Genomic DNA, 25,303 nt, shown 5'->3' with positions numbered 1-25,303 from the left:
TTTGGCGCCTGCCTTTGGCCCAGGGCGCGATTCTGGAGACCCCGGATCGAATCCCACATTGGGCTCCCGGTGCATGGAGCCTGCTTCTCCCTCTGCCTATGTCTCTGCCTCTCTCTCTCTCTCTCTCTCTCTCTCTCTCTCTGTGTGTGTGACTATCATAAAATAAATAAAAATTAAAAAAAAAGAATGGATGCTGAATTTTATCAAATGCCTTTTCTCCAATGATATGTTAATATTGGCGAATTACATAGAGATTTTGTAATACTGAACGGTGTGCTCAGAATGAAAGCTCTTTCAAGGAACTGCTAGATTCTCTTTGGTAATATTTCATTTATAATTGCCCCATCACTCACTATTCATAAGTGGGAATGATCTGTAATTGGTGTTCCCTTTGTCAGGCTTCTGTACCAAAACATTAAACAGAGAGTATTAAGAAGCCCTCAGGAAAGCAAGATTCTGGCAAGGATGTAGGGTATGAAGCAGGAATAAGGAAGAGTTGAGGGGTGGAGGCGGGGATGTTGGCTTAATGGAGGCTCCCAGGATCTGTAGAGAACTGTACCGGGAGGAGGGTCATAGGGGGAGTGATCCCCACCCCAGTTTGGGGAAGCAAGTCCCTGACCAAAAATCCAACCAACAGGAGAGGAAAAATAAATGGCTGTTTAAACACAGTCAAATATATTCAACCTCAGCTATACTAAGAGAAATGCAAATTAAATCTGTACTGAGATACCATATTTTAACCTATCTGATGTGCCAAAAAGAAAAAAGTGAATATGACAAGACATTGTGCTCCACAGGGTAAGGTAAAAACAGGCACTCTTCTATAACTGGTATGACCTACAAGGTAGGCCACTTTGCTATACCTCTCAAAAATGAAAATGCATATATGTCATTTGTCCTGAGAATTCTATTTGCAGAAATTTCTCTTTAAACATACCCCCTTGCACCCACCCCTCTCTATCTGTATGATTCTGACTACTCTAGGTATCTTATGCAAGTAGAATCTACGCATTTATCTTTTAGTGACTAGATTATTCATTCAGGTCAATGCCCTCAGGGGTTCTCCATATTGTAGCATGTGTCAGACTGAATACTATTCCACTGAATGTAAAGACCGTTTTGTTTATCCATTCATCTGTCGGTGGCCACTTGGGTTACTTCCACCTTTAGGTTATTCTGAATAATGCTTCTATGAATGTGGGCATTCATATATCTCTTCAAGTCCTGCTTTCAGTTCTTTGCGATATAGACCCAGAAGGGAATTGCTGGATCATATGGTAATTCTATTGTTTTAATTGAGATATAATTGACATATAACATATTTTATTGGTGTCAGTTGCACATGATGATTTGGTATTTGAATATGTTGCAAAATGATCGCCACGATAAGTCTAGCTAACAACCACCATCAAATATAGTTGAAGAGATATATGACAATTAAGTTATTTCTAGGTTCTGGCTGTTACAAATAATGCTACAGTGAGCATTTATATCTGTGTCCTGGTATATCAGCCAAGGATTTCTCTTGCATATTTTCCTAGGAGAATTGTCTCTTCACATGGTCTACATGCACCTGGATGAAGAAGGCTAATATGTTTTTCCAAAGAGACTGTGCCAATTTACAGCCCCACCAGCAGCACAGAACTACAGATATGAGCTAATACAGCAACAGCTGTACATGCTGACATGAACATATAAGCTGCTTATAGGGCTCTACATCCTCTCAACGCTTGTTATTGTCAGTCTTAATTCTTTTTAAGGTTGGTATTTATTCATTTCAGAGAGAGAAAGACAGAAAAAGAGCACAAGCAAAGGGGAGAGGCAGAGGGAGAGGGAGAAGCAGATTCCCAGCTGAGCTGGGAGCCCAACGCGGGGCTTGATCCAGGACCAAGAGACCATGACCTGAGCTGAAGGCAGATGCTTAACTGACTGAGCCCCCCAGGTGACCCTCAGTCTTCTTAATTTTAGCCATTCCAGTGAAAATGTAGTGTTATTACATTATGCTTTAAATTGTGCATTTCCCTGATGACTAATGAGACTGAGCACCATCTCAGGTGTTTATTAGCTATTGGATATCTTCTTTTGTTACATGCCTGTTCAAATAAGGCCTCTGACTACTTAGTAGTCTGCTTTTTTATTATCTTGTTGTTCTTTATATATTCTGGGTATAAGGCTTGCTTGTCTATCTCTTCTCTCACTCTGTGGCTTGTGATCTTCTTAATGGAAGTGATTGGTGTACAAGTCAGGATAGTAGTAGTTATCTTTGGGAGTAGGAGGACTCTGGAATGCTAACTCTGGATACTTTCTAGATCTACACAGTGAAAAATCACTGAGCTATACATGTCTGCTTTGTACACTTTTCTGTATTTATGTTGTATTTTACAATAAAAATCTTTTAAAAAGGGCCACCTGGGTGGCTCAGTTGAGCATCTATCTGCCTTTGGCTCAGGGCATGATCCTGGTATGGAGTCCCACGCTTCTCCCTCTGCCTATGTCTCTGCCTCTTTCTATGTCTCTCATGAATAAATAAATAAAATCTTTAAAAAAAATCTTTTAAAGATAGGCTTAATCTATGACCCGTTAACTCCACCACTATGTATATAGTTAAGAGATAGGGGTACACATGTATATAAGGGAACATGAAAAAAATGTTCATGGCAGTATTGTTTGTAATTCATATTATATTTCACCTAAATTAACAAAATTGATACAAATTTATTTAGTAGGCCACCGTTTTATGAAATAAAAAATAAAATAAATAAAAAATAAAAGGATAAAATAAGAATGTGTTTTCAGCTGCTTTTATTTGCATAAAAAACTGCTAATCATTTATAGAAAACTAACTAACCTGGTTAAATGTATTAGTATTCAGCTGAGAGGAAAAAGAAAGCTAGACTGTATACTTTTATATTTTTAAATTTTATAGAGTTGTATGTTTTTTAAATTTTTTAGTCATGTGTCTATATCATTATTCAAAACATTAAACTAAAAAATTCACTAATATCCTTAGAGTGATAAGATGCTGTATCCATAAAACAAAAACAGCATGTGGGGTACCTGGGTGGCTCAGTCATTAAACTTCTGACTCTTGATTTCAGCTCAGTTCATGACCTCAGAGTTGTGAGATCAAGCCCTGAGTCAGGCTCCTCATTCAAGCGGGGAGTCTGCAGAAGATTCACTCTCTCCCTCTGCTCCTCTCCCACATGTACCCTCTCTCTCTAAAATAAATAAACAAACCTTAAAACAAAACAAAAACACTATGCTATTTAAAAATTGTGAAAACAAAAAGGGCTATTTGAAATAAAAATATATAACAGCATTAATGAGACACATGAAAGAAGAATTGGAAGATAATTAAAAAAACTACTAGTGACAACAGCAAGAGAGAAAGAAATGGACATTAGTAGAACAAAGAATTTTTTAAAATGGAAGATCAACCAAGTAAGCAGAGTTTTTTGAAAGACAGAGAAAAATGTGTGACTAGAAAAGGACTAAACTGGAAACTAGGCTTTTAAAATTCTGCACAAAAATGATTTCTAACCTAGAATTCTACACCCAGCCAAAAATATAAATATACTCTCAGGGTCGAGTAAATATATTTCCATGGTATATATTACTTTTATATTTCTATAAATATATTTATAAAATTATATATATTTATATATTCTTGTGTGACATTGTCAAATATACAAAGTTTTGTGAAACCTACCTGTCACACATCCATTCTCAAGGATACACTGGAGGATGTACTCCCACAAAATAAGAGGATCAAGAATGAAGAAGACACAGGATCCGGGAAACAGGAAGGAAGACAGAGGGTCCCCAGGAAAGGGAATTGGACACAAGACAGAGGTGAAAGGGATTTCTTGGGGGATTTCTTCCCTTCAAAGGGAAGGCACCACCATAACAGGTGCCTGTGAAGTTGAGAGCAACCTGACTAGTCTTCAACAAGCCAACCAGCTCCAGGAGAGACTTCTTCAAAGACAGGCCACTAATGTCCAGAGTTGAGAACATCACCACCTATTACCAGCTGTGTGCACATGGGCCAGATATGTTTATTCTATGCCTCAGTTTCCTCTTCTATAAAATGGGAATAACAATGGCATCTATTTCTCCAGGTCGTTATGAAGACGAGTTAGTATATGTTGTGTGCACATAACACTGCTGGCACAGAGTAAACACGATATGAGTGTTTATTGTCATTATGATTATTACCTATTATGTTTGAATATGCAGAGAGGAGATTTAAACAACTTTGAAGGGACTCCTGGGTGGCTCAGTGTTTGAGTGTCTGCCTTTGGCTCAGGTTGTGATCCTAGGGTCCCAGGATCGAGTCCCACATTGGGCTCCCTGCATACAGCCTGCTTCTCCCTCTGCCTATGTCTTTGCCCCCCTCTCTCTCTATGTCTCTCATGAATAAATAAAATCTTTAAGGAAACCTCAAGAATTCAGAGTTGAATCATTGATATATATATAGTAGAGCAAAGAAATGACTCCAGAAAATTATTAATTCCAGGGAAAAGAAAGAATTGTGCAGAAATAGTAATCACAGCATAGATACCACATGACTCAAATATAAATAATCACAGTAATAAACACTGATAAGAAAAAAATAAACACTGATAAGGAATCTGATCAAAACAATATTTATAGGCAAATGTGTATGTTAGTAGAGGTGTATGGAAAAGCTAAATCTCTACCTTCCATAATGGAAGTCACTAGATAATGGCCAAAACTTTAAAAAAAAATCAAATCCATTAAAAAGATCAAGAGTATTTGCCTCTAGGGAGCCAGAATCTGGCAGAAACAAAGCAGAAAAGAGCCATTTTTAAAAGATGAGTTAGAGAATTGTTTGACATCCTTTACCACTTGTAAATAAAACTAAAAACTAATTTCAAATGACAAAGTGGCAAAAAATATTCACAAAAATATATGAAAACTATAATGGGTCATGAACCCTAATTTAAAAAAAAAAACCTTAAAACTCCGTAAGCAGGGATCCCTGGGTGGCTCAGCAGTTTAGTGCTTGCCTTTGGCCCAGGGCGTGATCCTAGAGTCATGGGATCGAGTCCCACGTCGGGCTCCCTGCATGGAGCCTGCTTCTCCTTCTGCCTGTGTCTCTGCCTCTCTCTCTGTCTCTCATGAATAAATTTTTTTTCACAGGCTCAACACAAAGTTTATTTTTTAGTTTTGTCACAATGCGGGATTCCTCATCAAGTGGCTTTCCAAAGGGTGATTCAGTGACCCAGGTTCCTTTCTTGTGGCTCTGCCCTCTTTTTTAAAAAAATTTTTTTATTGGAGTTCAATTTGCCAACATATAGCATAACACCCAGTGCTCATCCCACCAAGTGCCCCCTCATTGCCCATCACCCAGTCACCCCAACCCCCTGCCCACTTCCCCTTCCACTACCCCTTGTTCATTTCCCAGAGTTAGGTGTCTCTCATGTTTTGTCACCCTCACTGATATTTTCACTCATTTTCTCTCTCATGAATAAATAAATAAAAATCTTTTTTAAAAATCCATAAGCTATGAAACTGGAGATCAAGTAGGAGAAAAACTCTGGAAGAAACACAGACACATGGAAGCTAAACAACATGCTACTGAACCACAAATGGGTCAAGCAAGAAATCAAAGAGGAAATCAAAAATACATACAGACTGATGGAAATGAAAACACAATGGTTCAAAATTTTTGGGACTCAGCAAAAACAGTTCTAAGAGGGAAGTGCATAGAGATACAGGCCTATCTTAAGAAGCAAGAAAAATCTCAAATGAATAACCTAACCTTACACCTAAAAAGCTAGAGAAAGAAGAACAAAGCCCAGAGATAGAGAAGGAAGGAAATAATAAATATTAGAGCAGAAATAAATGAGATAAAGACTAAACAAAATAGAAAAGGGCTATGAAGCTAAGAGCTGGTTCTTTGAAAAGATAACAAAATTGATAAACTATGATCTCATCAAGAAAAAAAGAATATTCAAATAAAATCAGAAGTGATTTTAATGATTAAATGATTTAAAAAGGAGATATAATCAGTGACTTCATTGAAATACAGAGGATCATAAGAGACTACTATGAAAAATTATAAGCCAAAAATTGGATGAACTAGAAGAAACAGATACATTCCTAAAAACATATAATCTCCCAATACTAATTCAGGAAGAAACAGAAAATTTGAATGGACTGATTAACAGCAAAGAAATTGAATCAGCAATCAAAAAACTCCCAACAAATGTCCAGAACCAGATGGTTTCACAGGTGAATTCTACTAAACATTTTTAAAAAGTTACTTCTGGGGCACCTGGGCAGTGCAATTGGTTAAGCATCTGACTCTTGGTTTCAGCTCAGGTAGTGATCTCAGGGTTGTAGGATCAAGCTCCTCATCAGGCTCTGCACTCAGCACAGTGTCTACTTAAGATTATCTATCCCTCTCCCTCCTCTTCCTCTGTCCCTACCCCTGATCTCTCGCTCAAATAAATAAAATCTTAAAAAAAAGACTTACTACCTATTCAAAAACTATTCCAAAAAACAGGAGAGGAAGGAAAATTTTCAAATTCCTTCTACAAGACCAGCATTTCTCTGATACCAAAACCAGACAAGGACATTACCAAAAAAAGAGAACACTGATGCAAAAATCCTCAACAAAGTATTAGAAACTGAATCCAACAATAACATTTAAAAAATCCTCACCCTAACCCATAGTCAGTGAAATTTATTCCAGGGAAGCAATGGTGGTTTAATATTCACAAATCAGGAATGCCTGGGTGGCTCAGTGGTTGACTGTCTGCTCAGGGCGTGATCCCCAGGTTTGGGGATTTAATCCCACATCAGGCTCCCTCTGGGGAGCCTGCTTCTCCCTCTGGCTATATCTCTGCCTCTCTCTGTGTCTTTCATGAATAAATAAATAAAATCTTAAAAAAATAATATTCACAAATCAGTCAGTGACATACATACATTAACAAGAAAAAAGATAAAAACCATATAATCATTTTGGGATACCTGGGGGATCAGTCGGTTAAGCATCTGTCTTCGGCTCAGGTCATGATCCTAGGGTCCTAAGATTGAGCCCCGCATCAGGCTCCCTGCTCAGTGGTGACCCTGACATGAGGCTCGATCCCAGGACCTCAGGATCATGACCCAATCCGAAGGCAGATGCCCAACCGACTGAGCCACCCAGGCGCCCCTGCCTGTGTTTTCTTTTAGGAGTTTTGTGGTTTCAGGTCTCAAATTTAGGTCTTCAATCCATTTTGAGTTTATTTTTATATATGTTGTAAGAAAGTGGCCCATTTTCATTCTTCTGCATGCAGCTGTCCAGTTTGCTGAGCACCATTTACTGAAAAGACAGGTTTCTCCCCATTCTATATTCTTGCCTCCTTTTGTTATAAATCAATTGACTGTATAGTTGTGGGTTTATTTCTGGGCTCTCTATCCTGTTCTCTTGATCTGTGTGTCTGTTTTTGTGCCAGTAGTATACTGTTTTGATTCCTACTTATTATATATTGAAATCTGGGATTGTGATACTTCTAGCTTTGTTCTTCTTTCTCAAGGATGCTATGGCTATTTAGAATCTTTTGTATTTCCATGCAAAGTTTAGGATTATTTAAGTTTTATGAAAACTATCTGGTATTTTGATAGGGATTGCATTGAATCTATAGCTCACTTTGGGTAATAGGGACATTTTAACAATATTAGTTCTTTCAATCCATGAGCTTAGTGTATCTTTCCTTTTGTTTGTGTCATGTTCACTTTTTTAAATTAATGTTTTATAGTTTTCAGAGTATAGATTTTTTACCTCCTTGGTAAAACTTTTTCCTAGATACTTTATATTCTTTTTGGTACAATCATAAATGGGACTGTTTTCTCATTTTCTCTTTCTCCTACTTTGTTATTAGGATACATTGATTTTGTATCCTGTGACTTTACTGAATTTATTATTAAGTTCTAATCATTTTTTTGTGAAGTCTTCAGGGTTTTCTTTTTTTAAAGATTTTATTTATTTATTCATGAGAGACACAGAAGGAGGCAGAGTCATAGGCAGAGGGAGAAGCAGGCTCCCTGTGGGGAGCCTGATGTGGGACTCAATCCCAGAACCCTGGAATCACGACCTGAGGTGCCCCCTCTTTAGGGCTTTCTATATATAGTATCATGTCATCTGCAAATAGTGACATTTTACTTCTTTGGATGTCTTTTATTTCTTTTGTTGTCCGATTGCTATGGCTAGAATTTCTGGTATGTTAATAAAAGTGGTGGGAGCGAGGGCACCTGGGTGGCTTAGTCAGTTAAGTGCCTGCCTTTGGCTCAGGTCATAATTGCGGGGTCCTGGGTTTGAGCCCCACATTGGGCTCCCTACTCAGCAGGGAGTTTCCTGCTCCCTCTCTGCTCCACCTCACTCGTACACCCTCTCTCTCTAATAAATAAATAAAATCTTTTAAAAAGTGGTGAGAACGGATATCTTGTCTCATTAATGATCTTAAAGGAAAAGCTTTCAGTTTTTCATCATTAACTATGTTAGTTGTGAGTTTTTCATATATGGCCTTTATTATGCTGAAGCATATTCCCTCTAAACCCACTTTATTGAGAGTTTTTATTATGAACGGATGTTATTCTTTGTCAAATGCTTTTTCTGCATATATTGAAATGACCACTTTTTTTGTGCTCACCCAACTCTGGACAAGGTCCAAACACTCCCTACTGCAGGCAAGGAGAAACTCTGAAGAGGACTGACCTGAGGGAAAGAGCACCCACAAAACAGCAGCAGAGTGCATATAGTATAAACGAGGGACACTACCTGAAGCGCCAGGCCCTGGATATTATATGACCTCTTCTTCATTAAGTCATTACTCTCAGAAGCAGGAAACATAACAGGCTTTTCTAACAGAGAGAACAAAACAGAGACCTATACAAAATGCCAAGGTGAAGGATTCATCCCAAAAGAAGGAATAAGACAATGTCACTGCCAAGGATCTAATCAAAATAGAGAAAAGTAATATGCCTGATCCAGGATTCAAAGCAACAATCCTAAGGATACTAGCTAGGCTTGAGAAAAGCATATAAGATACCAGGGAAACCCTTGCTGTATAGATAAGAAACCTAAAAACTAGTCAGGACAAAATAAAAAATGCTATAACTGAGATGTGAAACCAATTGGATGTAATGACCACAAGGATGAAAGAATCAGAAAAATGAGTAAATGATATGGAAGATAACATTATCGAAAATAATGAACTAAAAAGATTAGGGAAAGAAAAATATTGGATCACGAATATAGACTTAGGGAACTTAGCAACTCTATAAAGCATAATGACATTCATATTACAGAAATCCCAGAATATGAGGCAGAAGTTTATTTGAGGAAATTATAGCTGAAAACTTCCCTAATCTGGGGAAGGAAACAGACATTCAAATCAGGGAGGCATAGAGAACTCCATCAAAATCAACAAAAGCAGGCCAACACCAAGACACATTGTAGCAAAATTTGCAAGATATAAAGATAAGGGAAAAAACCCTAAAAGCAGCAAGGGAAAAGAATTTCCTAACTTGTAAGGGAAGACACATAAGGTTAGCAACAGACCTCTTCACAGAAACGTGGCAGGCCAAAAGAGAGGGGCAGGATATATTCAGTGTGCTGAATGGGAAAAATACGCAGCCAAGAATACTCTATCCAGCAAAGCTGTCATCCAGAATAGAAGGAGAGATAAGAGTTTCTCAAACAAAGACTAAAGGAGTTCATGACCACTAACCTAGCCCTGCAAGAAATATTAAAAGAGACGCTTTGCATGGGAAAGAAAGACTAAAAACAACAAAGACTAGAAAGGAACAGAAAATCTCCAGAAAAAAACACTTAACAAGTAATACAATAGCAATAAATTCATACTTATCAATAATCACTTTGAATGTAAATGGACTACATGCTCTGATCAAGAGATACATGGGGCCAGACTGGATTAAAAAAATAAGATCCATCTATATGCTGCCTACAAGAGACTCATTTTAGACCTAAAGATACCTGCAGATTGAAAGTGACAGGATAGAGAACAATTTATCATGCTAATGGATGTCAAAAGAAAGCTGGAGTAGCCATACTTATATCAGATAAACTGGATTTTAAATCAAAGACTGTAACAAGAGATGAAGAATGGCACTATACCATAATAAAGATCTATCAACAAGAATATCTAACAACTGTAAACATTTACAACTTGGGAGCAGCTAAATATATAAAACAATCAATAACAAACTTAAAGGACCTCATTGATAATAATACAATAATACTAGGGGACTTTAATACCCCACATACAGCAATGAACAGATTATCTAAGCAGAAGATCAACAAGGAAACAAGACCTTTGAATAACACACTGGACCAGATGGACTTAACAGATATATTCAAAGCATTTCACCCTAAAGCAGCAGAATACACATTCTTTTCAAGCACACATGGGACATTCTCCAGAAGAGACCACAAATCAGGCCTGAACCAGTACAAAAAGATTGAGATCGTATCATGCATATTTTCAGACCACAACATTGTGAAACTTGAAGTCAACCATAACAAAAAAATTTAAAAGACCACAAATACATGGATGTTAAAGAACATTCTACTAAAGAATGGATGGGTTAACCAGGAAATTAAAGAAGAGTTTAAAAAAATATATGAAAACAAACAAAAATGAAAACACAACAGTCCAAAACCTTTGGGATGCAGCAAAAACAGTCATAAGAGGGAAGTATATATCAATACAGGCCTACCTAAAGAAATCAGAAAAATCTCAAATACACAACCTAACATTACACCTAAAGGAGCTAGAAAAAGAACAACAAATAAAGGCTAAAGCCATCAGAAGAAGGGAAATAATAAAGGTTAGAGCAGAAATAAATGATATAGAAACAAAAAATAGTAGAATAGATCAATGAAACTAGGCCAGCAAAGAATTAATAAAATTGATGAACCCGTAGCCAGACATATAAAAAAGAAAAGAGAACAGACTCAAATAAATAAAATCATAAATGAAAGAGATCACAACCAACACCACAGAAATACAATTATAAGTGAATATTATGAAAAATTATATGCCAATGAATTGGGCAATATGGAAGAAATGGATAAATTCCTAGAAACATAAAATAGCAAAACTGAAACAGGAAGAAATAGAAAATTTGAACAAACCAATAATCATCAAACAAACTGAATCAGGAATAAAAAAAATCCCCCAATAAACAAAAGCCCAGGGCCAGATGGCTTCACAGGGGAACTCTACCAAAATTTAAAGAAGAATTAAAACTTATTCTTCAAAAACTGTTCCAAAAAATATAAATGGAAGGAAAACTTCCAAACTTATTCTACAAGGCCAGCATTACCTGATTTCAAAACCAGACAAAGACTCCACTGAAAAGAAGAACTATAGGGATATATCCCTGATGAACATGGATGCAAAAATTCTCAATAACATACTAGCTAATCAAACCCAACAGTACTTTAGAAGAATCATTGACCATGATCAAGTAGGATTTCTTCCTGGGCAGAAGGGTGTGTCAATATTTGCAAATCAAACAACATGATATACCACATTAATAAAAGATAAGAGGTCAATAGATACAGAAAAAGCATTTGACAAAATTCCCCACCTTATCTTAATAAAAACTAAGTAGGGATAAAAAGAATATACCTCAACATCAGAAAGACCATATATGAAAAACTGAGAGCTTTTCCCCCTGAACTCAGGAACAAGAGGGGGATGTCCACTCTCACCACTGTTATTTAACATAGTTCTAGAAGTTCTAGCCTGAGCAATCGGACAGCAAAAAGAAATAAAAGGCATCCAAATTGTCAAGGAAGAAGTCAAACTTTCACTATTTGCAGACAACCTGATACTGTATGTAGAAAACCCAAAAGACTCCACCAAAAAATTGTTAGCACTGATACACAAGTTCAGTAAAGTCACAGTATACAAAGTCAACATACAGAAATCTGTTGCATTTCTATACACCAATAATGAAACAGCAGAAATCAAGGAATCCACCCCATTTACAACTGTACTAAAAAATATAAGATGGGGCACCTGGATGGTTCAGTGGCTGAGCATCTGCCTTTGCTCAGGTCGTGATCCCGGGGTCCTGGGATCGAGTCCTACATTGGGCTCCCTGCTTCTTCCTCTGCCTAAGTCTCTGCCTGTTTCTCTGTGTCTCTCATGAATAAATAAATAAAATCTTTAAAATATGTATATAAGATACCTAGGAATAAACCTAACCAAAGAGGTAACAGGTCTGTACTCTGAAAACTATAGAACACTTATGAAACAAATTGAAGAGGACACAGAGAAATGGAAAAGCATTCTATACTCATGGATTGGAAAAACAAACCTTTAAAATGTCTCTACTATACAAAGCAATCAACACATTAAATGCAATCCCTATTAAAATACCAATAGCATTGTTCACAGAGCTAGAGCAAATAATCCTAAAATTTACAGAAACCACAAAAGACCCTGAATAGACAAAGCGTTCTTGAAAAGGCAAGGCAAAGCTGGAGGCATCACAATTCCAGACTTAAAACCATATTACAAAGCTGTAATCATCAAGACAGTATGGTAATTGGCACAAAAACAGACACATAGATCAACAGAACAGAATAGAGAACCTTGAAATGGACCCACAACCATTTGGTCAACTAATTTTGAACAAAGCAGAAAAGAATATCCAACGGAAGAAAGACAGTCTCTTAACAAATGATGCTAGGAAAACTGGACAGCAACATGCCAAAGAATGAATCTGGGCCACTTTTCTTACACCATACACAAAAATAAATTCAAAATGGATGAAAGACCTAAATGTGAGACAGGAAACCATGAAAATCCTAGTGGAGAACACAGGCAGTAGCTTCTTTGACCTTGGCCATAGCAACTTAACAGACAAATCTCCAGAGGCAAGAGAAACAAAAGCAAAAATGAACTATTGGGACTTCATCAAGATAAAATGCTTCTGGGGGCTTCTGGGTGTCTCAATTGGCTAGGTATTCCTCTCCTGGTTTTGGCTCAGGTCATGTTCTTAGGGTCCTGGGATCAAGCCCTTTGTTGGGCCCCTTATCAGTGGGGAGTCTGTTTCTCTCTCTCTGCTCCACCTCCCAACACTCATGCTCTCTCTCTAAATAAATAAATAAATCTTAAAGAAAGATAAAAAGCTTCTGTACAGTGAAGGAAACAATCAATAAAACTAAAAGGCAACCTTTGGAATGGGAAAAAGATATTTGCAAATGACATATCTGATAAGGGGCTAGTACCCAAAATCTATAAAGAAGTTATCAAACTGAAAAACCATAAAACTAATAATCCAGTTAAGAAATAGGCAGAAACCTGAACAGACATCTTCTCAAAGAAGACATACAGATGGCTAACAGACACATGAAATGATGCTCAACATCACTCATCAGGGAAGTACAAATCAAAACCACAATGAGATACCACCTCATACCTGTCAGAATGGCTAAAATTAACAACACAGGAAATAGCAGGTGTTGGCAAGGATGTGGAGAAAGGGGAACTCTCTTACACTGTGGGTGGGAATGCAAACTGGCACAGCCACTATGGAAAACAGTATGGAGGTTCCTCAAAAACTTAAAAATGGAACTACCAAAAAAAATGGAACTACCATATGACCTAGCAATTGCACTACCAGGTATTCACCCAAAGGATACAAAAATATTGATTCAAAGGGGTATACATACTCCGATGTTTATAGCAGCATTGTCAATAATAGTCAAATTACAGAAAGAGCCCAAATGTCCATCCGAATGGGAATGGATAAAGAAGAGATGGTATATATACATACAATGGAATATTATTCAGCCATTAAAATGAAATTTTGCTATTTGCAATGATGTGGTGGAGCTAGAGTATTATCAAAGTAAAATAAGTCAGTCAGAGGAAGACAAATACCATACAGTTTCACTTCATCTGTGGAATTTAAGAAACCCGATGAACATAGGGGAAATAAAAAAAGAGAGTGAGAAATGCAAACTATAAAATAGACTCTATAAGGAACAAACAGGGTTGCTGGAAAGGAGGTAGGTGGGGTTATGGGCTAAAAGGGTGATGGGTATGAAGGAGGGCACCTGTTTGATAAGCACTGGGTATTATATGTAGTAATGAATTGCTGAATTCTACTCCTGAAACCAATATTACACTATATGTTAACTAACAAGAATTTAAATAAAAACTTGAAACAAACAGGGCAGCCTGGGTGGCTCAGCGGTTTAGCACCGCCTTCAGCCCAGGGCCTGATCCTGGAGACCCGGGATCGAGTCCCACGTCAGGCTTCCTGCATGGAGCCTGCTTCTCTCTCTGCCTGTATCTCTTTCTGTCTCTGTGTGTGTGTGTGTGTGTGTGTGTGTGTGTGTCATGAATAAATAAATAAAATCTTTTAAAAAAATACTTGAAACAAATAAAAATGAAATAGTATAAGAATAAAAAAATGAAATCTCACTATTTATGACAATATGGATGGACCTAGAGGGTATTATGCTAAGTGAAATAAGTCAGAGAAAGTCAAATACCATATGATTTCATGTATATGTGGAATCCGAAAAATAAAACAAATCAAAAAATCAAAAACAGATTCTTAAGTACAGAGAACAAACTGGTGATTGCCAGAAGAGAGGTCAATGAGGTAATGGCAAGATAGATAAAGGGGATTAAGAGATACAAACTTCCAGTTATAAAAATAAATAAGTCACAGGGATGAAAGGCATAGCATAGGAAATAGAATCAATAATATTGTAATAATATTTTATGGTGAAAGATGGTGATTAGGCTTATTATGGTATTCAGTAATATATAAAACTTTCCAATCAGTATGTTGTACATCTGAGGGGTGCCTGGGTGGTCAGTTGGTTAAATGTCTGACTCATGATTTTGGTTTAAGTCATGATTTCAGGGTTGTGAAATCAAGCCCTGCGTCAGGCTCCACATTGGCCATGGAGCCTGCTTAAGATTCTCTCTCTCCCCTCTGCCCCCACTGCTCCCCCTTAAAAAAATTTTTGTGCATCTGAAACTAATATAACATTGTATGCTAATTATACTTCAGTAAAAAAATCCACAAGCTAAGATAAATAAATGGACAAGATAAGAAAATTCACACAAGGGAAATGAATGACCAATAAAAATTCCCTGATTATACTGGTTAATTAAAGAACAAGTTATACAAATTAAAGTAATGAGATACTATCTTTCATTCTGGATGAACTCCTGCCTCTAGGCACCTCTTCCTCCTCACCTCACAGGAGCTGTCACATCTCTCCCCAGCTAGAGCTAGGGATGGCCCAGGAGAGCTCCGGCTGGCTGGCATGTTCCTGCTGGGCCTCAACCCTCCGGTTCTCTTGCTGATGCTCGTGCCACAAACCCGAAGCCAAATGGTGTCCGTGGACTCAATAAGAGCTGCTGGGGCCGGAGGGAAGTTCTTGCAGCCTCCACTATGGGGTCTAGCCCAGGAGTTCCATAGAGTACTCCAAGATTCCTGGAAAGATAGTATCCACACAGACATTCAGGATTCACCCTGCAAACACTTCCTAGAGGCACCAAAGTACAGTTCCTGGCACTGGATACCATGGGGTGGACAAAGTTCAGTTAATACCTATTCTAGTTATTCATCAAAATGGAATATGAGCAAGACCATGAGATTGAGACAAAAATTATTTTTTAAAAATTTGTATTTATTTGAGAGAAAGAGAGCCCATGAGCATGACAGGGAGGGAGGCAGGGAGAGAAGCAGACTCTCTGCTGAGCAGAGAGCCTGATGTGGAGCTTGATCCCAGGACCCTGAGATCATGATCTGAGCTGAAGGCAGATACTTAACCGATTGACCCACCCAGGTGCTCCGAGACAAAAATTATTAAAGCCCGAAATTCTAGTCCTGCCAATTTTCAGCTATGAGAATATAAAAATGTTTCTTCAGCTTTCTTTTCAAAATGAGTCAAAATTATTCACCTCAAGGGGTTGTGAAAATTAAATGAGATGATGTTTATAAGGCACTTAGCAGCAGGCTGGACCAAGTAAATATTTAATTCATATTAGCAAGTATTGTCATTAAAAGGAATCAGGCCATAAGCGGAAGTAGGTAATTCTCTTAATTTGCACAACAATCCTGTTACCCATGTGTTGCCATTATTATTATTTCATTTTATGCACACAGAAACAGAGGTTTAGTGATATTAAGTCAAACCCAGTCTACCTGGCTTCAAATTTTACATTCTCAACACTACAGCATATAGCATCTTTTGTATGGTAGGCTTAAAATAAACATGGTTCTGTTTAACAGATGTTGAAAACATGACTGTGATTTGGAACAACAAAAACAATTAGTTTCTTAAAACAGAAGAGATATGCCATAAGGAAAATGCTAATGGCCTTGGACTACAATGTTTTCACTACCTTGAAATATTCAGAGGTAAAATTGTTTCTCCTTTTATAGGATCTAAGGAGAAGGCGGCATCTCTTTGTCTACGTCAAGGAACAATTTTATTGTCAAGGAACAATTTTATTCTGATCAACTAATAGAAACACTACGGATTTAGTCATTCTTGTTGGGAAAGGGAAAATATCCTTTATAAAATGAAGAGGAACTTGATTATGAAGAGGAACTTAATTAAGACAACAGAGTAAGAAATGAGATAAAGAGGAAACAAGTAAATAAATAGTAAAATAAAAGACATGAGTAAGTTGAATTTTAAACATATAAACATGATGTTATAGCAAAGAGAGACCTGCTTTCTTTCCTTATGCCCTTGGAACTTCTACAAAATTCCATCAAATAACTTGGCCATGAAGAAAATATGGCAAGGGCACCTTGGCGGCTCAGTCAGTTAAGTGACTGACTCCTGGTTTTGGTTCAGCTCATGATCTCATAGGTCTTGGGATTGAGCCCTGCATAGGGCTCTGCACTCAGCAGGAAATCTTCTTGAAAGATTATTTCTCTCCCTCTGCCCCTTCCCTCCCCTCAAATAAATAAATCTTAAAAAAAAAAAAGAAAATCTGATAGATATCTTAATGTTGGGAACTGACAGGCTATATTATTATATTGATCATAATATAAAATGTTCAATATCATTAGTCATTAGGGAAATGCAGGGCAAAACCAAAATATTCCATTCATTAGGAGAGAGCTTCGCATCCATCAGGATGGGTAAACTAAGGGGGGGAAAAGACAATAACAGGTATCGGTGAGATGTGAATAAATTGAAGCACTCATATATTGCTGGTAGAATTGTAAAATGGTAATAGCCACTCTGAAAAACAGTTTGGCAGTTCCTCAAAATGTTACCCATAGGGTCACAGCAATTCTACTCCTAGGTACCTTGCCAAGAAAAATGGAAACATATGTCCACTCCCAAACGTATATACACAACTATTTACAGCAGTATTATTCGTAGTAGCCAAGAAGTAGAAACCACCTAAACGTCCATCAACTGAAGACAGGTAAACAAAATTTAGTATATCCATACAAGGGAATATTATTTAGCAATAAAAAAGAAGTACTGATACATGCTACAACATGAATAAACCTTGACATCATTATCTTATGTGAAAGAAGCCAATCACAAAAGACCACATATTTTATTATCCTATTTATGTGAAATATTCAGAATAGGCAAATACACAGACACAAAAAATTGGTTAGTAGTTGCCTAGTCTGGGGGTGTGGGGTGACATGAATGCTGAATGTCTGCTAATGTGTATAAGGTTTCTTTTCTGGGGTTTGGAAAATGTCCTAAAATTAGACTGTGGTGATGATTGTACAATTCTGTGAATGCACTAAAAGCCACTGCTCTAAATGGATGAATTTTATGGTACTGGTATATATCTAAATCAATCTGTTTTAAAAGAAAAGAAAGACTTGCCTAAATAACCCAGGATCAAAGTGGGAAGTCAATACAGAAGCTACACAATTTTTACCAGAAGTCATGGAACACACTAAAGTCATATAGAGTGAAATTTACAACTTTAAATGGCTTGATTTTAATCAAAAATAAATGTAACAAAAAGAGTGATGTATTCAGCCTAAAACACTGGAATTAGAAAAAACAAAACCAGGCAAAGCCCCCCCTCCAAAAATAAACTAGTTATTAATAAAAATAAAATCTTAAATAATTCAAATAAATATAATAGGCGGTTTAAAAAAAAAAAACAAAAACAAAGAGCTGGCCCTTTGAAATGACCAATGTCATAATCACCCCCTAGCAAACCAGATAAAGGAGGACAGTTTAAAATAAAGAAATACACACACACACGGAAAATCTTTCCCAGACAGGGCAGTGTTTCAAAGTAGTTATTGTGAGTTATACATAACTGTATAGCAACGTATTTTAATATTGATGTGAAACAGGTGATTCCCTAGCAAGGTGTAAATTAACAAAGTTAATATAGGAAAAAACAGAAGAGAACAATCAACGTAGAAGAGATCAGGAAAAAAAATGACATAACACAACAAACGCAAATAATAAGACTCTGACCTGTAGAAAGGAAAGGCAAATAGCCCATGGATTTTAGGGCCTGAGGAACAACAACACACTGTTGAGTTCCCTAGGTCTCCTTTTCCTCCCATATATCACAAACAGGACACTGGAGAAGCTTATAACTCAGAACTGTTAAAAGGCACAGACAAAAAAATCTCTGAGAAATGCCTACTTCCCTTAATCACAGGGCCAAGAAGAGGGTGGCCTAACTAAATATACCACCCCACTCCACCCAAATACTAAGAGAATACACATTCTCTTCAAGCACCCATACAACATTCTCAAAGACATATCACACTCAGGGAGGGTCATAAAACAAACCTCAATAAATTGAATTTATATGGTGTATGTTCTTTAATATCATCAAACTAGAAATCAGTAACAGATAACAGGAGAGTCTCCAAGCACTTGAAAATGACACAATACATTTCTATATAATCCATGGATCAAAGAGGTGATCTCAGGAGAAATTAAAAAGTAATGAATGAAAATTAATATACAACATATCAAAATTTGGGGGATGGAGATAAAGCAATGTTGAGAGGGAAATTTATAGTACTAAAATGTTTATATTAGAAAAGAATTAAGGTCTTATATCAATCATTTAAGCTCCCATCTCAAGAAATTAGAAAAAGAACAAAGTAAACCCAAAGCAAGCAGAAGAAAAGAAGTAATAAATATATAAGAGCATAAATCAATGAAATTGAAAACACTTACCAAATTGTTGAATCACTCTATTGTACACCTGAAACAAAAATAGTTGAGACAAAATATATATGTAAATACAGAAAAAAAGAAATGAAAACAGAAAAACAATACAAAACAATCACTGAAACCAAAAGCTCGTCCTTTGAAAATATTTATAAAATTGATAATCCTCTAGCAAGACTGATGAAGATACAAATTACCAATATCAGAACTGAAACACAAGGTATAAAGATGCTGCAGCCATTAGAAGTAAAGTAAGGGAATACCACAACAAATGTGCATAAATTCAACAGCTTGGATGAAATTGTCCAATTCTTCAAAAAACACAAATTCCCACAAGTCACTCACTATTAAATAGATACTCTGAAAAAAAATAATAGATAACCTGAAGTCACATAACTACTACAGATGTTGAAGCCATAATCAAAAAGCTTCCAAAAGGGAATGTCCAGGCTCAGATGGTTTCACTGGAGGATTCTATCAAACAGTTAGAGGAAAATTAACATAATTCTACATAATCTCTTCCAGAAAATACAAAAGGAGAGATTACTTTCCACCTCATTCTATGAGGCTAGTATTATCCTAACACTAAAACCAGACAAAGACAGTATAAAAAACTAAAACTGTAGGCCAATGTCTTTCATATACCGAGTTGCAGAAAATCCTCAAAAAAAAAAAAAGCATTAGTTCATCAATTCCTGCAACATATAAAAAGAATTACACAGCACAACCAAGTGAGGTTTATTCCAGGAATGTAAGGCTGGTTCAACATTCAGAATTCAATCAGTGCATTCTCCCATATTAACAGGCTACAGAAGAAAAATCACAAGATCATGTAAATTCATACAGTATTGACAAATTTCAATACCCTTTCATGATAAAACTAGATAGACACATAGATCAAAGGAACAGAATAAGGAACCTAAAAATAGCCCCACACAAGTATGGCCAATTTATTTTTCACAAAGGTGCAAAACAAGTCAAGGAAGGAAGGATCGTCTTCAATAAATGGTGCTTGACATTCAAATAGATGAGTTTCAGTCTTAGTCTCACTCTATACACAATACTGAACTCAAAATGCACCATGGACAGCAGGAAGGAGAAATGGAACAATCACCAACACACGGGAGAATTTCTCTCTCCTCTCTCAGTAACGGGAGACAAGGACACCAAAGAGTACAAATTTTGTATGACACAGCTGACAACTAAACAACTAAATATAATTTTTTATTAAAAGAAGGAACATTTATAAAAATTCACCACGGCCTAGGCCATGAGTCTCCTCCTGTTTCAAGAAATGAGCTTCATAGACATTTTTCTGACCACAGAAAACTAAAGCTAGAAATCTATTAAAAAGATAAACTTTTGGAAACTAAAAACGCACTTCTAAATAACCTGTGGGTAGAAGAAAAATCAACTCTCAGGGAACACTTAGAACATAATGCACCGAACCTCTGGGTCTTTAGAGTGAACTTCAGGACTTTAACGTCGAGAGAAGAGGAAAGCCTGCAAAATAATGATCGAATCATCCAACTGTTAGACAACCGATTCCACCACTGACCATACAGAATGCCCCAACACTCACGCTCCCCGGGCCCCATCGCTTCCACATCCCTCGGACGCAGAGCACTGAGATCCTCCTGACAACTATTAAACACTGCTGAGAACCATAGCCGCTTCCGGTCACCACCCCTAGCACTGCCCCTTCTGAGGGTTTGGGAGCGATGGACGAAGGGGGCGTGGTCCTGCACAAGCGCAAAACCACATTCGAAGCCGCTCTCAGCCCAGAGTCAACATGGGGATGTTACAGATCGGTGCTTCGGGGCGTTCGGTGCCCTACAACCGCGTCGTCAGGCGGGGAACATGGCCGCGCCTGTGTCGCGCTTCCCCGTCGGGTGCGCCATGTTGGGGGAGTAACTGTTCCGTACCAAGGGTAAAGAAGCCTCTAGACTCACAGAGCAGAGCCGCGGAGCTGTCTCCGTGGCGGGGAGCGTGGGTGGCGACGTTCTTTGGGGCGGGCTTCCTGGAGGAGGGGTCTTTGGACCTATACTCTGGATCTGTGTAATAATGTTCAGAGAAGCTGAAGGGCTTCTGACAAGGCGCAGAGGTGCCGCTGGCTGTTCTCTCCCGGCAAATACCACAGGATGAGAAAGTGGGGGGGGGGGAGAAGTCAGACTGGTTTACAGTCCTCTCCTGGAACATACCACGAGCCAAGAAGGGGAAGAAATTGGGGGTGTGCAAGTCTCCTTGGGATATAGCCCTAAGGGAAAAAGGGGGAGAAGTCAGTGTCAGATACTCTTCTGTTGTTCTTGTAGGGGTTGGCTGCGTGGGATCTGAATGCTCCCATAGTCTACATTATCTCCCACTCCAGCGACCTCAGATAAAATATGTACCAATAATACTTTTTGGTTTTCCTTAATCTAAAGCAATATGTCAATAAAACTGTAGGAAACTATTATTTTTATTTCCATATAAAATAAAATCTGCATAGTGATAATGCCCTTTGAAAATGTAGCTTTAACATAAGACTGATTCTGCCCTTCAACCAGTTTGCTGCCCCTAACATTACTTCTAATATGGAAATTCTGGAGATGCTCATATCCTTCTAGGAGATGTCAGTGGGGGCAGAAAGGGAAGTCCTGTTGCCCTTTAGCTGGGAATGCCTACTTTTCCTTCAAAACCCAAGTTCAGAGGATCCCTGGGTGGCTCAGCTGTTTGGCGCCTGCCTTTGGCCCAGGGCGCGATCCTGAAGTCCCGAGATCGAGTCCACGTCGGGCTCCCGGCATGGAGCCTGCTTCTCCCTCCTCCTGTGTCTCTGCGCCTCTCTCTCTTTCTCTATGTCTATCATAAATAAATCTTAAAAAAAAAAACAAGTTCAAGTATCTCCTCCTCCAGGGAATCCTCCTGACAGAGGTCAAAGGCTCTGTACCCTCTGAAGGCTTTTCTGGATCCTCAGATGAGGAAGGTATTTTGAGGGGACCTGACACAGGCTGGATGCAGTCCAGTCACCTCCCCTCTGAGGCTCAGTTTAACAATCTGGAATGTAAGGGTGTCCTACTCAGCCTAAGACCATCTGGGACTAATTTGTAGTCTGATCCATCAATCAATGAGGGAGACCACACACCAGAGGAACTATAGAGTATCTTACTAAACAAAGGAAAAGGTAGAGTTACAGGATTTTGAGGAATGGTGAAGTTTAGATGAGATAGAAATGAAGCGGTGTTTTGGTAACCTTAAAGCAAAACAGGGCTGTATGTGAACCCCAAAGTGAATGGAGTCCTGTTTTCCTGAAAGCAATAAAGCTAAGATGGATGTAAAATGTCGTGTCTAGATACCCCTTATCTCTGGTCAGAGTTGGAAATCCTGGCTGCTTCTTCGTGTCTAAGTGACTTAGAGTCTCCAGTGGGAGCAGGATGTTTCATTCATACTGATACCGTTTCAAATGGCAGCTTTCTGATAGTCTGTGATTGTAGAGATGGAAGTTTCCCAGTGACTAAGAAAGCAATAGTCACTCATAGTAGAGTTCTTTATGGCATTACAGCTGCAGAATGTCCTTGGGAGAAATAATGTTTCCTGTTAACTCTGCATCTTAGTTTATCTGTGATTATTCTCCCAGCCTGTTGAATGGCAGGGCAGATTTTTATAGTTTGAGCTAATTTTTGCTATCTTAGAGGGTTGGACTCTCATCATTCCAAATTCTCTTTCTACATATATATCCCTGGTCTGATAGTTTATTGAATGAATAAACAGAAGGAATTGAATCAGTGGTAACATGTCTGGCATACCTCTATATAGAGTTCCAAGAATCATTGTCCATGTTGTTGAGCATCCTAATAGTACTACAGTTATATTAAAAAATAAGAGGTCTGTTAGACCATTTCAGAGAAGAAGGAAAGATAGAGCCAATAAGCATATGAGGAGAAGTTCAAAGTCATGAACGATCAGGGAAATAGAAATCAAGACATGCTGAGATGACATTTTATACCCATTCACTTTACAAAAATTTCAGTCTGTTAATACCAAGTGTTGAAGAGGATGTGCACCCACAAGATTGTTTTGCCCTGTTGAAGGAATGTGAATCAGTGTAAGTGCTTGTAGAAAGCAAAATGGAGTCTGTCCTGTCAAGCAGGAGCCTATGTCAAGCAATGACCAACCAAGTAGTTAAAGTTACTGCAGCTGATAGATATCACCAGGATCAGCCAGCTGACACCCTGGAACTTATAACAAGCAGAACTAGAGGAGGTCTGCAGAGGCCCAATTAAACCCCTTTAAAAGGGGATTTTTTTCAGGGGTCCAAGACTAATTAATCCCTTTAAATGGGGGAAGATTTTTGCAGCAAACTGTCAGACTCTTCAGACATGACCTTTTTTATGTCTGACCACTTTTAAAAAGGCAACTGCTACCAAAGGCTCTGCCCAACTCATCTCCGAGCAGAACTGAGATCCTTCACTGGTTGAACATAAGAAGCAATAAGTGCTAAGAACTGACCCAGACTATACGGAGACCTTATCTCAAACGTGCGCTCACAGACTGTCTTTGCGTCTGGTTCATTAACTTCCTACACCCTTCTGTTATCTTGTTTGTTGTGCAGTTTGTCTCATGTCCTGCTCTTTGTGCTGTGTAAGAAGCCAAGTTTTTTTTTAAGATTTTATTTATTTATTTCACAGAGAGAACGCGTGTACAAGCAGGGGGAATGGCAGGCAGAGGAAGAGGGAAAAGCAGGCTCCCTGCAGAGCCAGGAGCCTAAGGCAGGACTCAGTCCCAAGACTCTGGGATCATGACCTGAACCAACTGACTGAGCCACTCAGGTGCCCAGAAACCAAGTTTAAGCACTAAGCACATGGTAAAATGTCATTGAGTTTAAATCCTGAACGTGCTATATGATTGTGATTAACTTTGCTTTATTATTGAATAAAGCTGATATTGTGGAAAGACACAACTCGTGTATACACCTTCATACCATGTTTATGGCACCGCTTTAGAAAATAGGCATTCTGGGACACCTGGGTGGCTCAGTGGTTGAGCATCTGCCTTCCACTTGAGTGGTGATCCTGGAGTCCCGGGATCAAGTCCCACATCGGGATCCCTGCATGGAGCCTGCTTCTCCTCCCTCTGCCTGTGTCTCTGCCTCTCTTACTCTGTGTCTCTCCTGAATAAATAAATAAGATCTTAAAAAAAAAAAGAAAATAGGCATTCTCTCCTACAGTGAATATTTACATACCTCAGAATTCAGCCAGTCCACTCTTAGGAATATATCCAAAAGAGGGTAGGGCACCTGGTTGGTTCATTCAGTTAAGCGTCTGACTCTTGATTTTGGCTCAGGTCATGATCTCAGGGTCGTGAAGTTGAGCCCCACGTCAGGCTCTGCACTGGGTGTGGAGCCTGCCTAAGATTCTCTCCCTCTCCCTCTGCCCCTCCCCACCCCCTCACACCCTCTCTTTGTCAAAAAAACAAAAAAAATCACTCCCACATGAAACCTAGGATATGCATGACAATCTGTTCACAATAGCAAAACCTAGAAACAAAAATGGATGCACATCAACAAGAGTCAAAATGAATAAACTAGGATAATACTCAATATGGATGAATATTAAGGGAAAAATACCCTGTAATTCCCGAAAGATTATATAAAGTGTAACACACTTTTATAAGATTAAAAGCTACTAATATAAAGGACATAAGCTATTTAAGACTGTATGTAGTTACAATAAAATTATAATAAAATACTATATTAAAAATAAAAGATTTATGAACTTGGGATTCAGTTCAGGGGAGGCAGAGCAATGAATTGGGGGCCCAGGTTACCATCAAGGCCATACAATGGGTAGTAGGCACATTAAGTGCTAACTTTATTATTACACCTATTTACATTAGGGGTACCTGGGTGGCTCAGTCAGTTAAGCGTCTGCCTTCGGCTCAGTTCATGATCCCAGAGTCATGGGATGGAGCCCCACATCAGGCTCCTAGCTCAGAGGGAAGTCTGTTTCTCCCTCTGCCCCTCCCCCGCTGCTCATGCTCTCTCTGTCTCTCTCTAATAAATACACAAAATCTTTAAAATAAATATAAAAAATAAAATAAAGTAAATAAAAGCTA

The 25,303-nt window shown here is 38.2% G+C and overlaps 1 protein-coding gene across 7 annotated transcripts in view; it reads right to left on the bottom strand.

Moving 5' to 3' along the window:
• Positions 1 to 21,191, bottom strand: part of ZNF81 (zinc finger protein 81) — a 102,896-nt gene extending 81,705 nt beyond the window's left edge. Inside the window, exons 1-4 of one of the 7 annotated variants that reach the window (XM_055337452.1) lie at positions 20,796 to 20,884; positions 20,663 to 20,716; positions 19,220 to 19,247; positions 15,268 to 15,507 (exon numbers count right to left, since the gene is read on the bottom strand). In XM_055337452.1, the coding sequence (XP_055193427.1) occupies positions 15,268 to 15,339 (72 nt within the window). In that variant the 5' untranslated portion in view covers positions 15,340 to 15,507; positions 19,220 to 19,247; positions 20,663 to 20,716; positions 20,796 to 20,884. The other 6 variants (XM_055337455.1, XM_055337456.1, XM_055337451.1 and 3 more) reach the window with 6 other exon arrangements.
• Positions 21,192 to 25,303: the final 4,112 nt, after the last annotated feature.

This window comes from Nyctereutes procyonoides, unplaced genomic scaffold (genome assembly GCF_905146905.1).
Source record: "Nyctereutes procyonoides isolate TBG_1078 unplaced genomic scaffold, NYPRO_anot_genome, whole genome shotgun sequence".
In the NCBI taxonomy this organism is placed as follows: Eukaryota; Metazoa; Chordata; class Mammalia; order Carnivora; family Canidae; genus Nyctereutes; species Nyctereutes procyonoides.
Note: the sequence above shows the minus strand (reverse complement) of the source record. Positions and strands in the feature narration are given on the sequence as shown.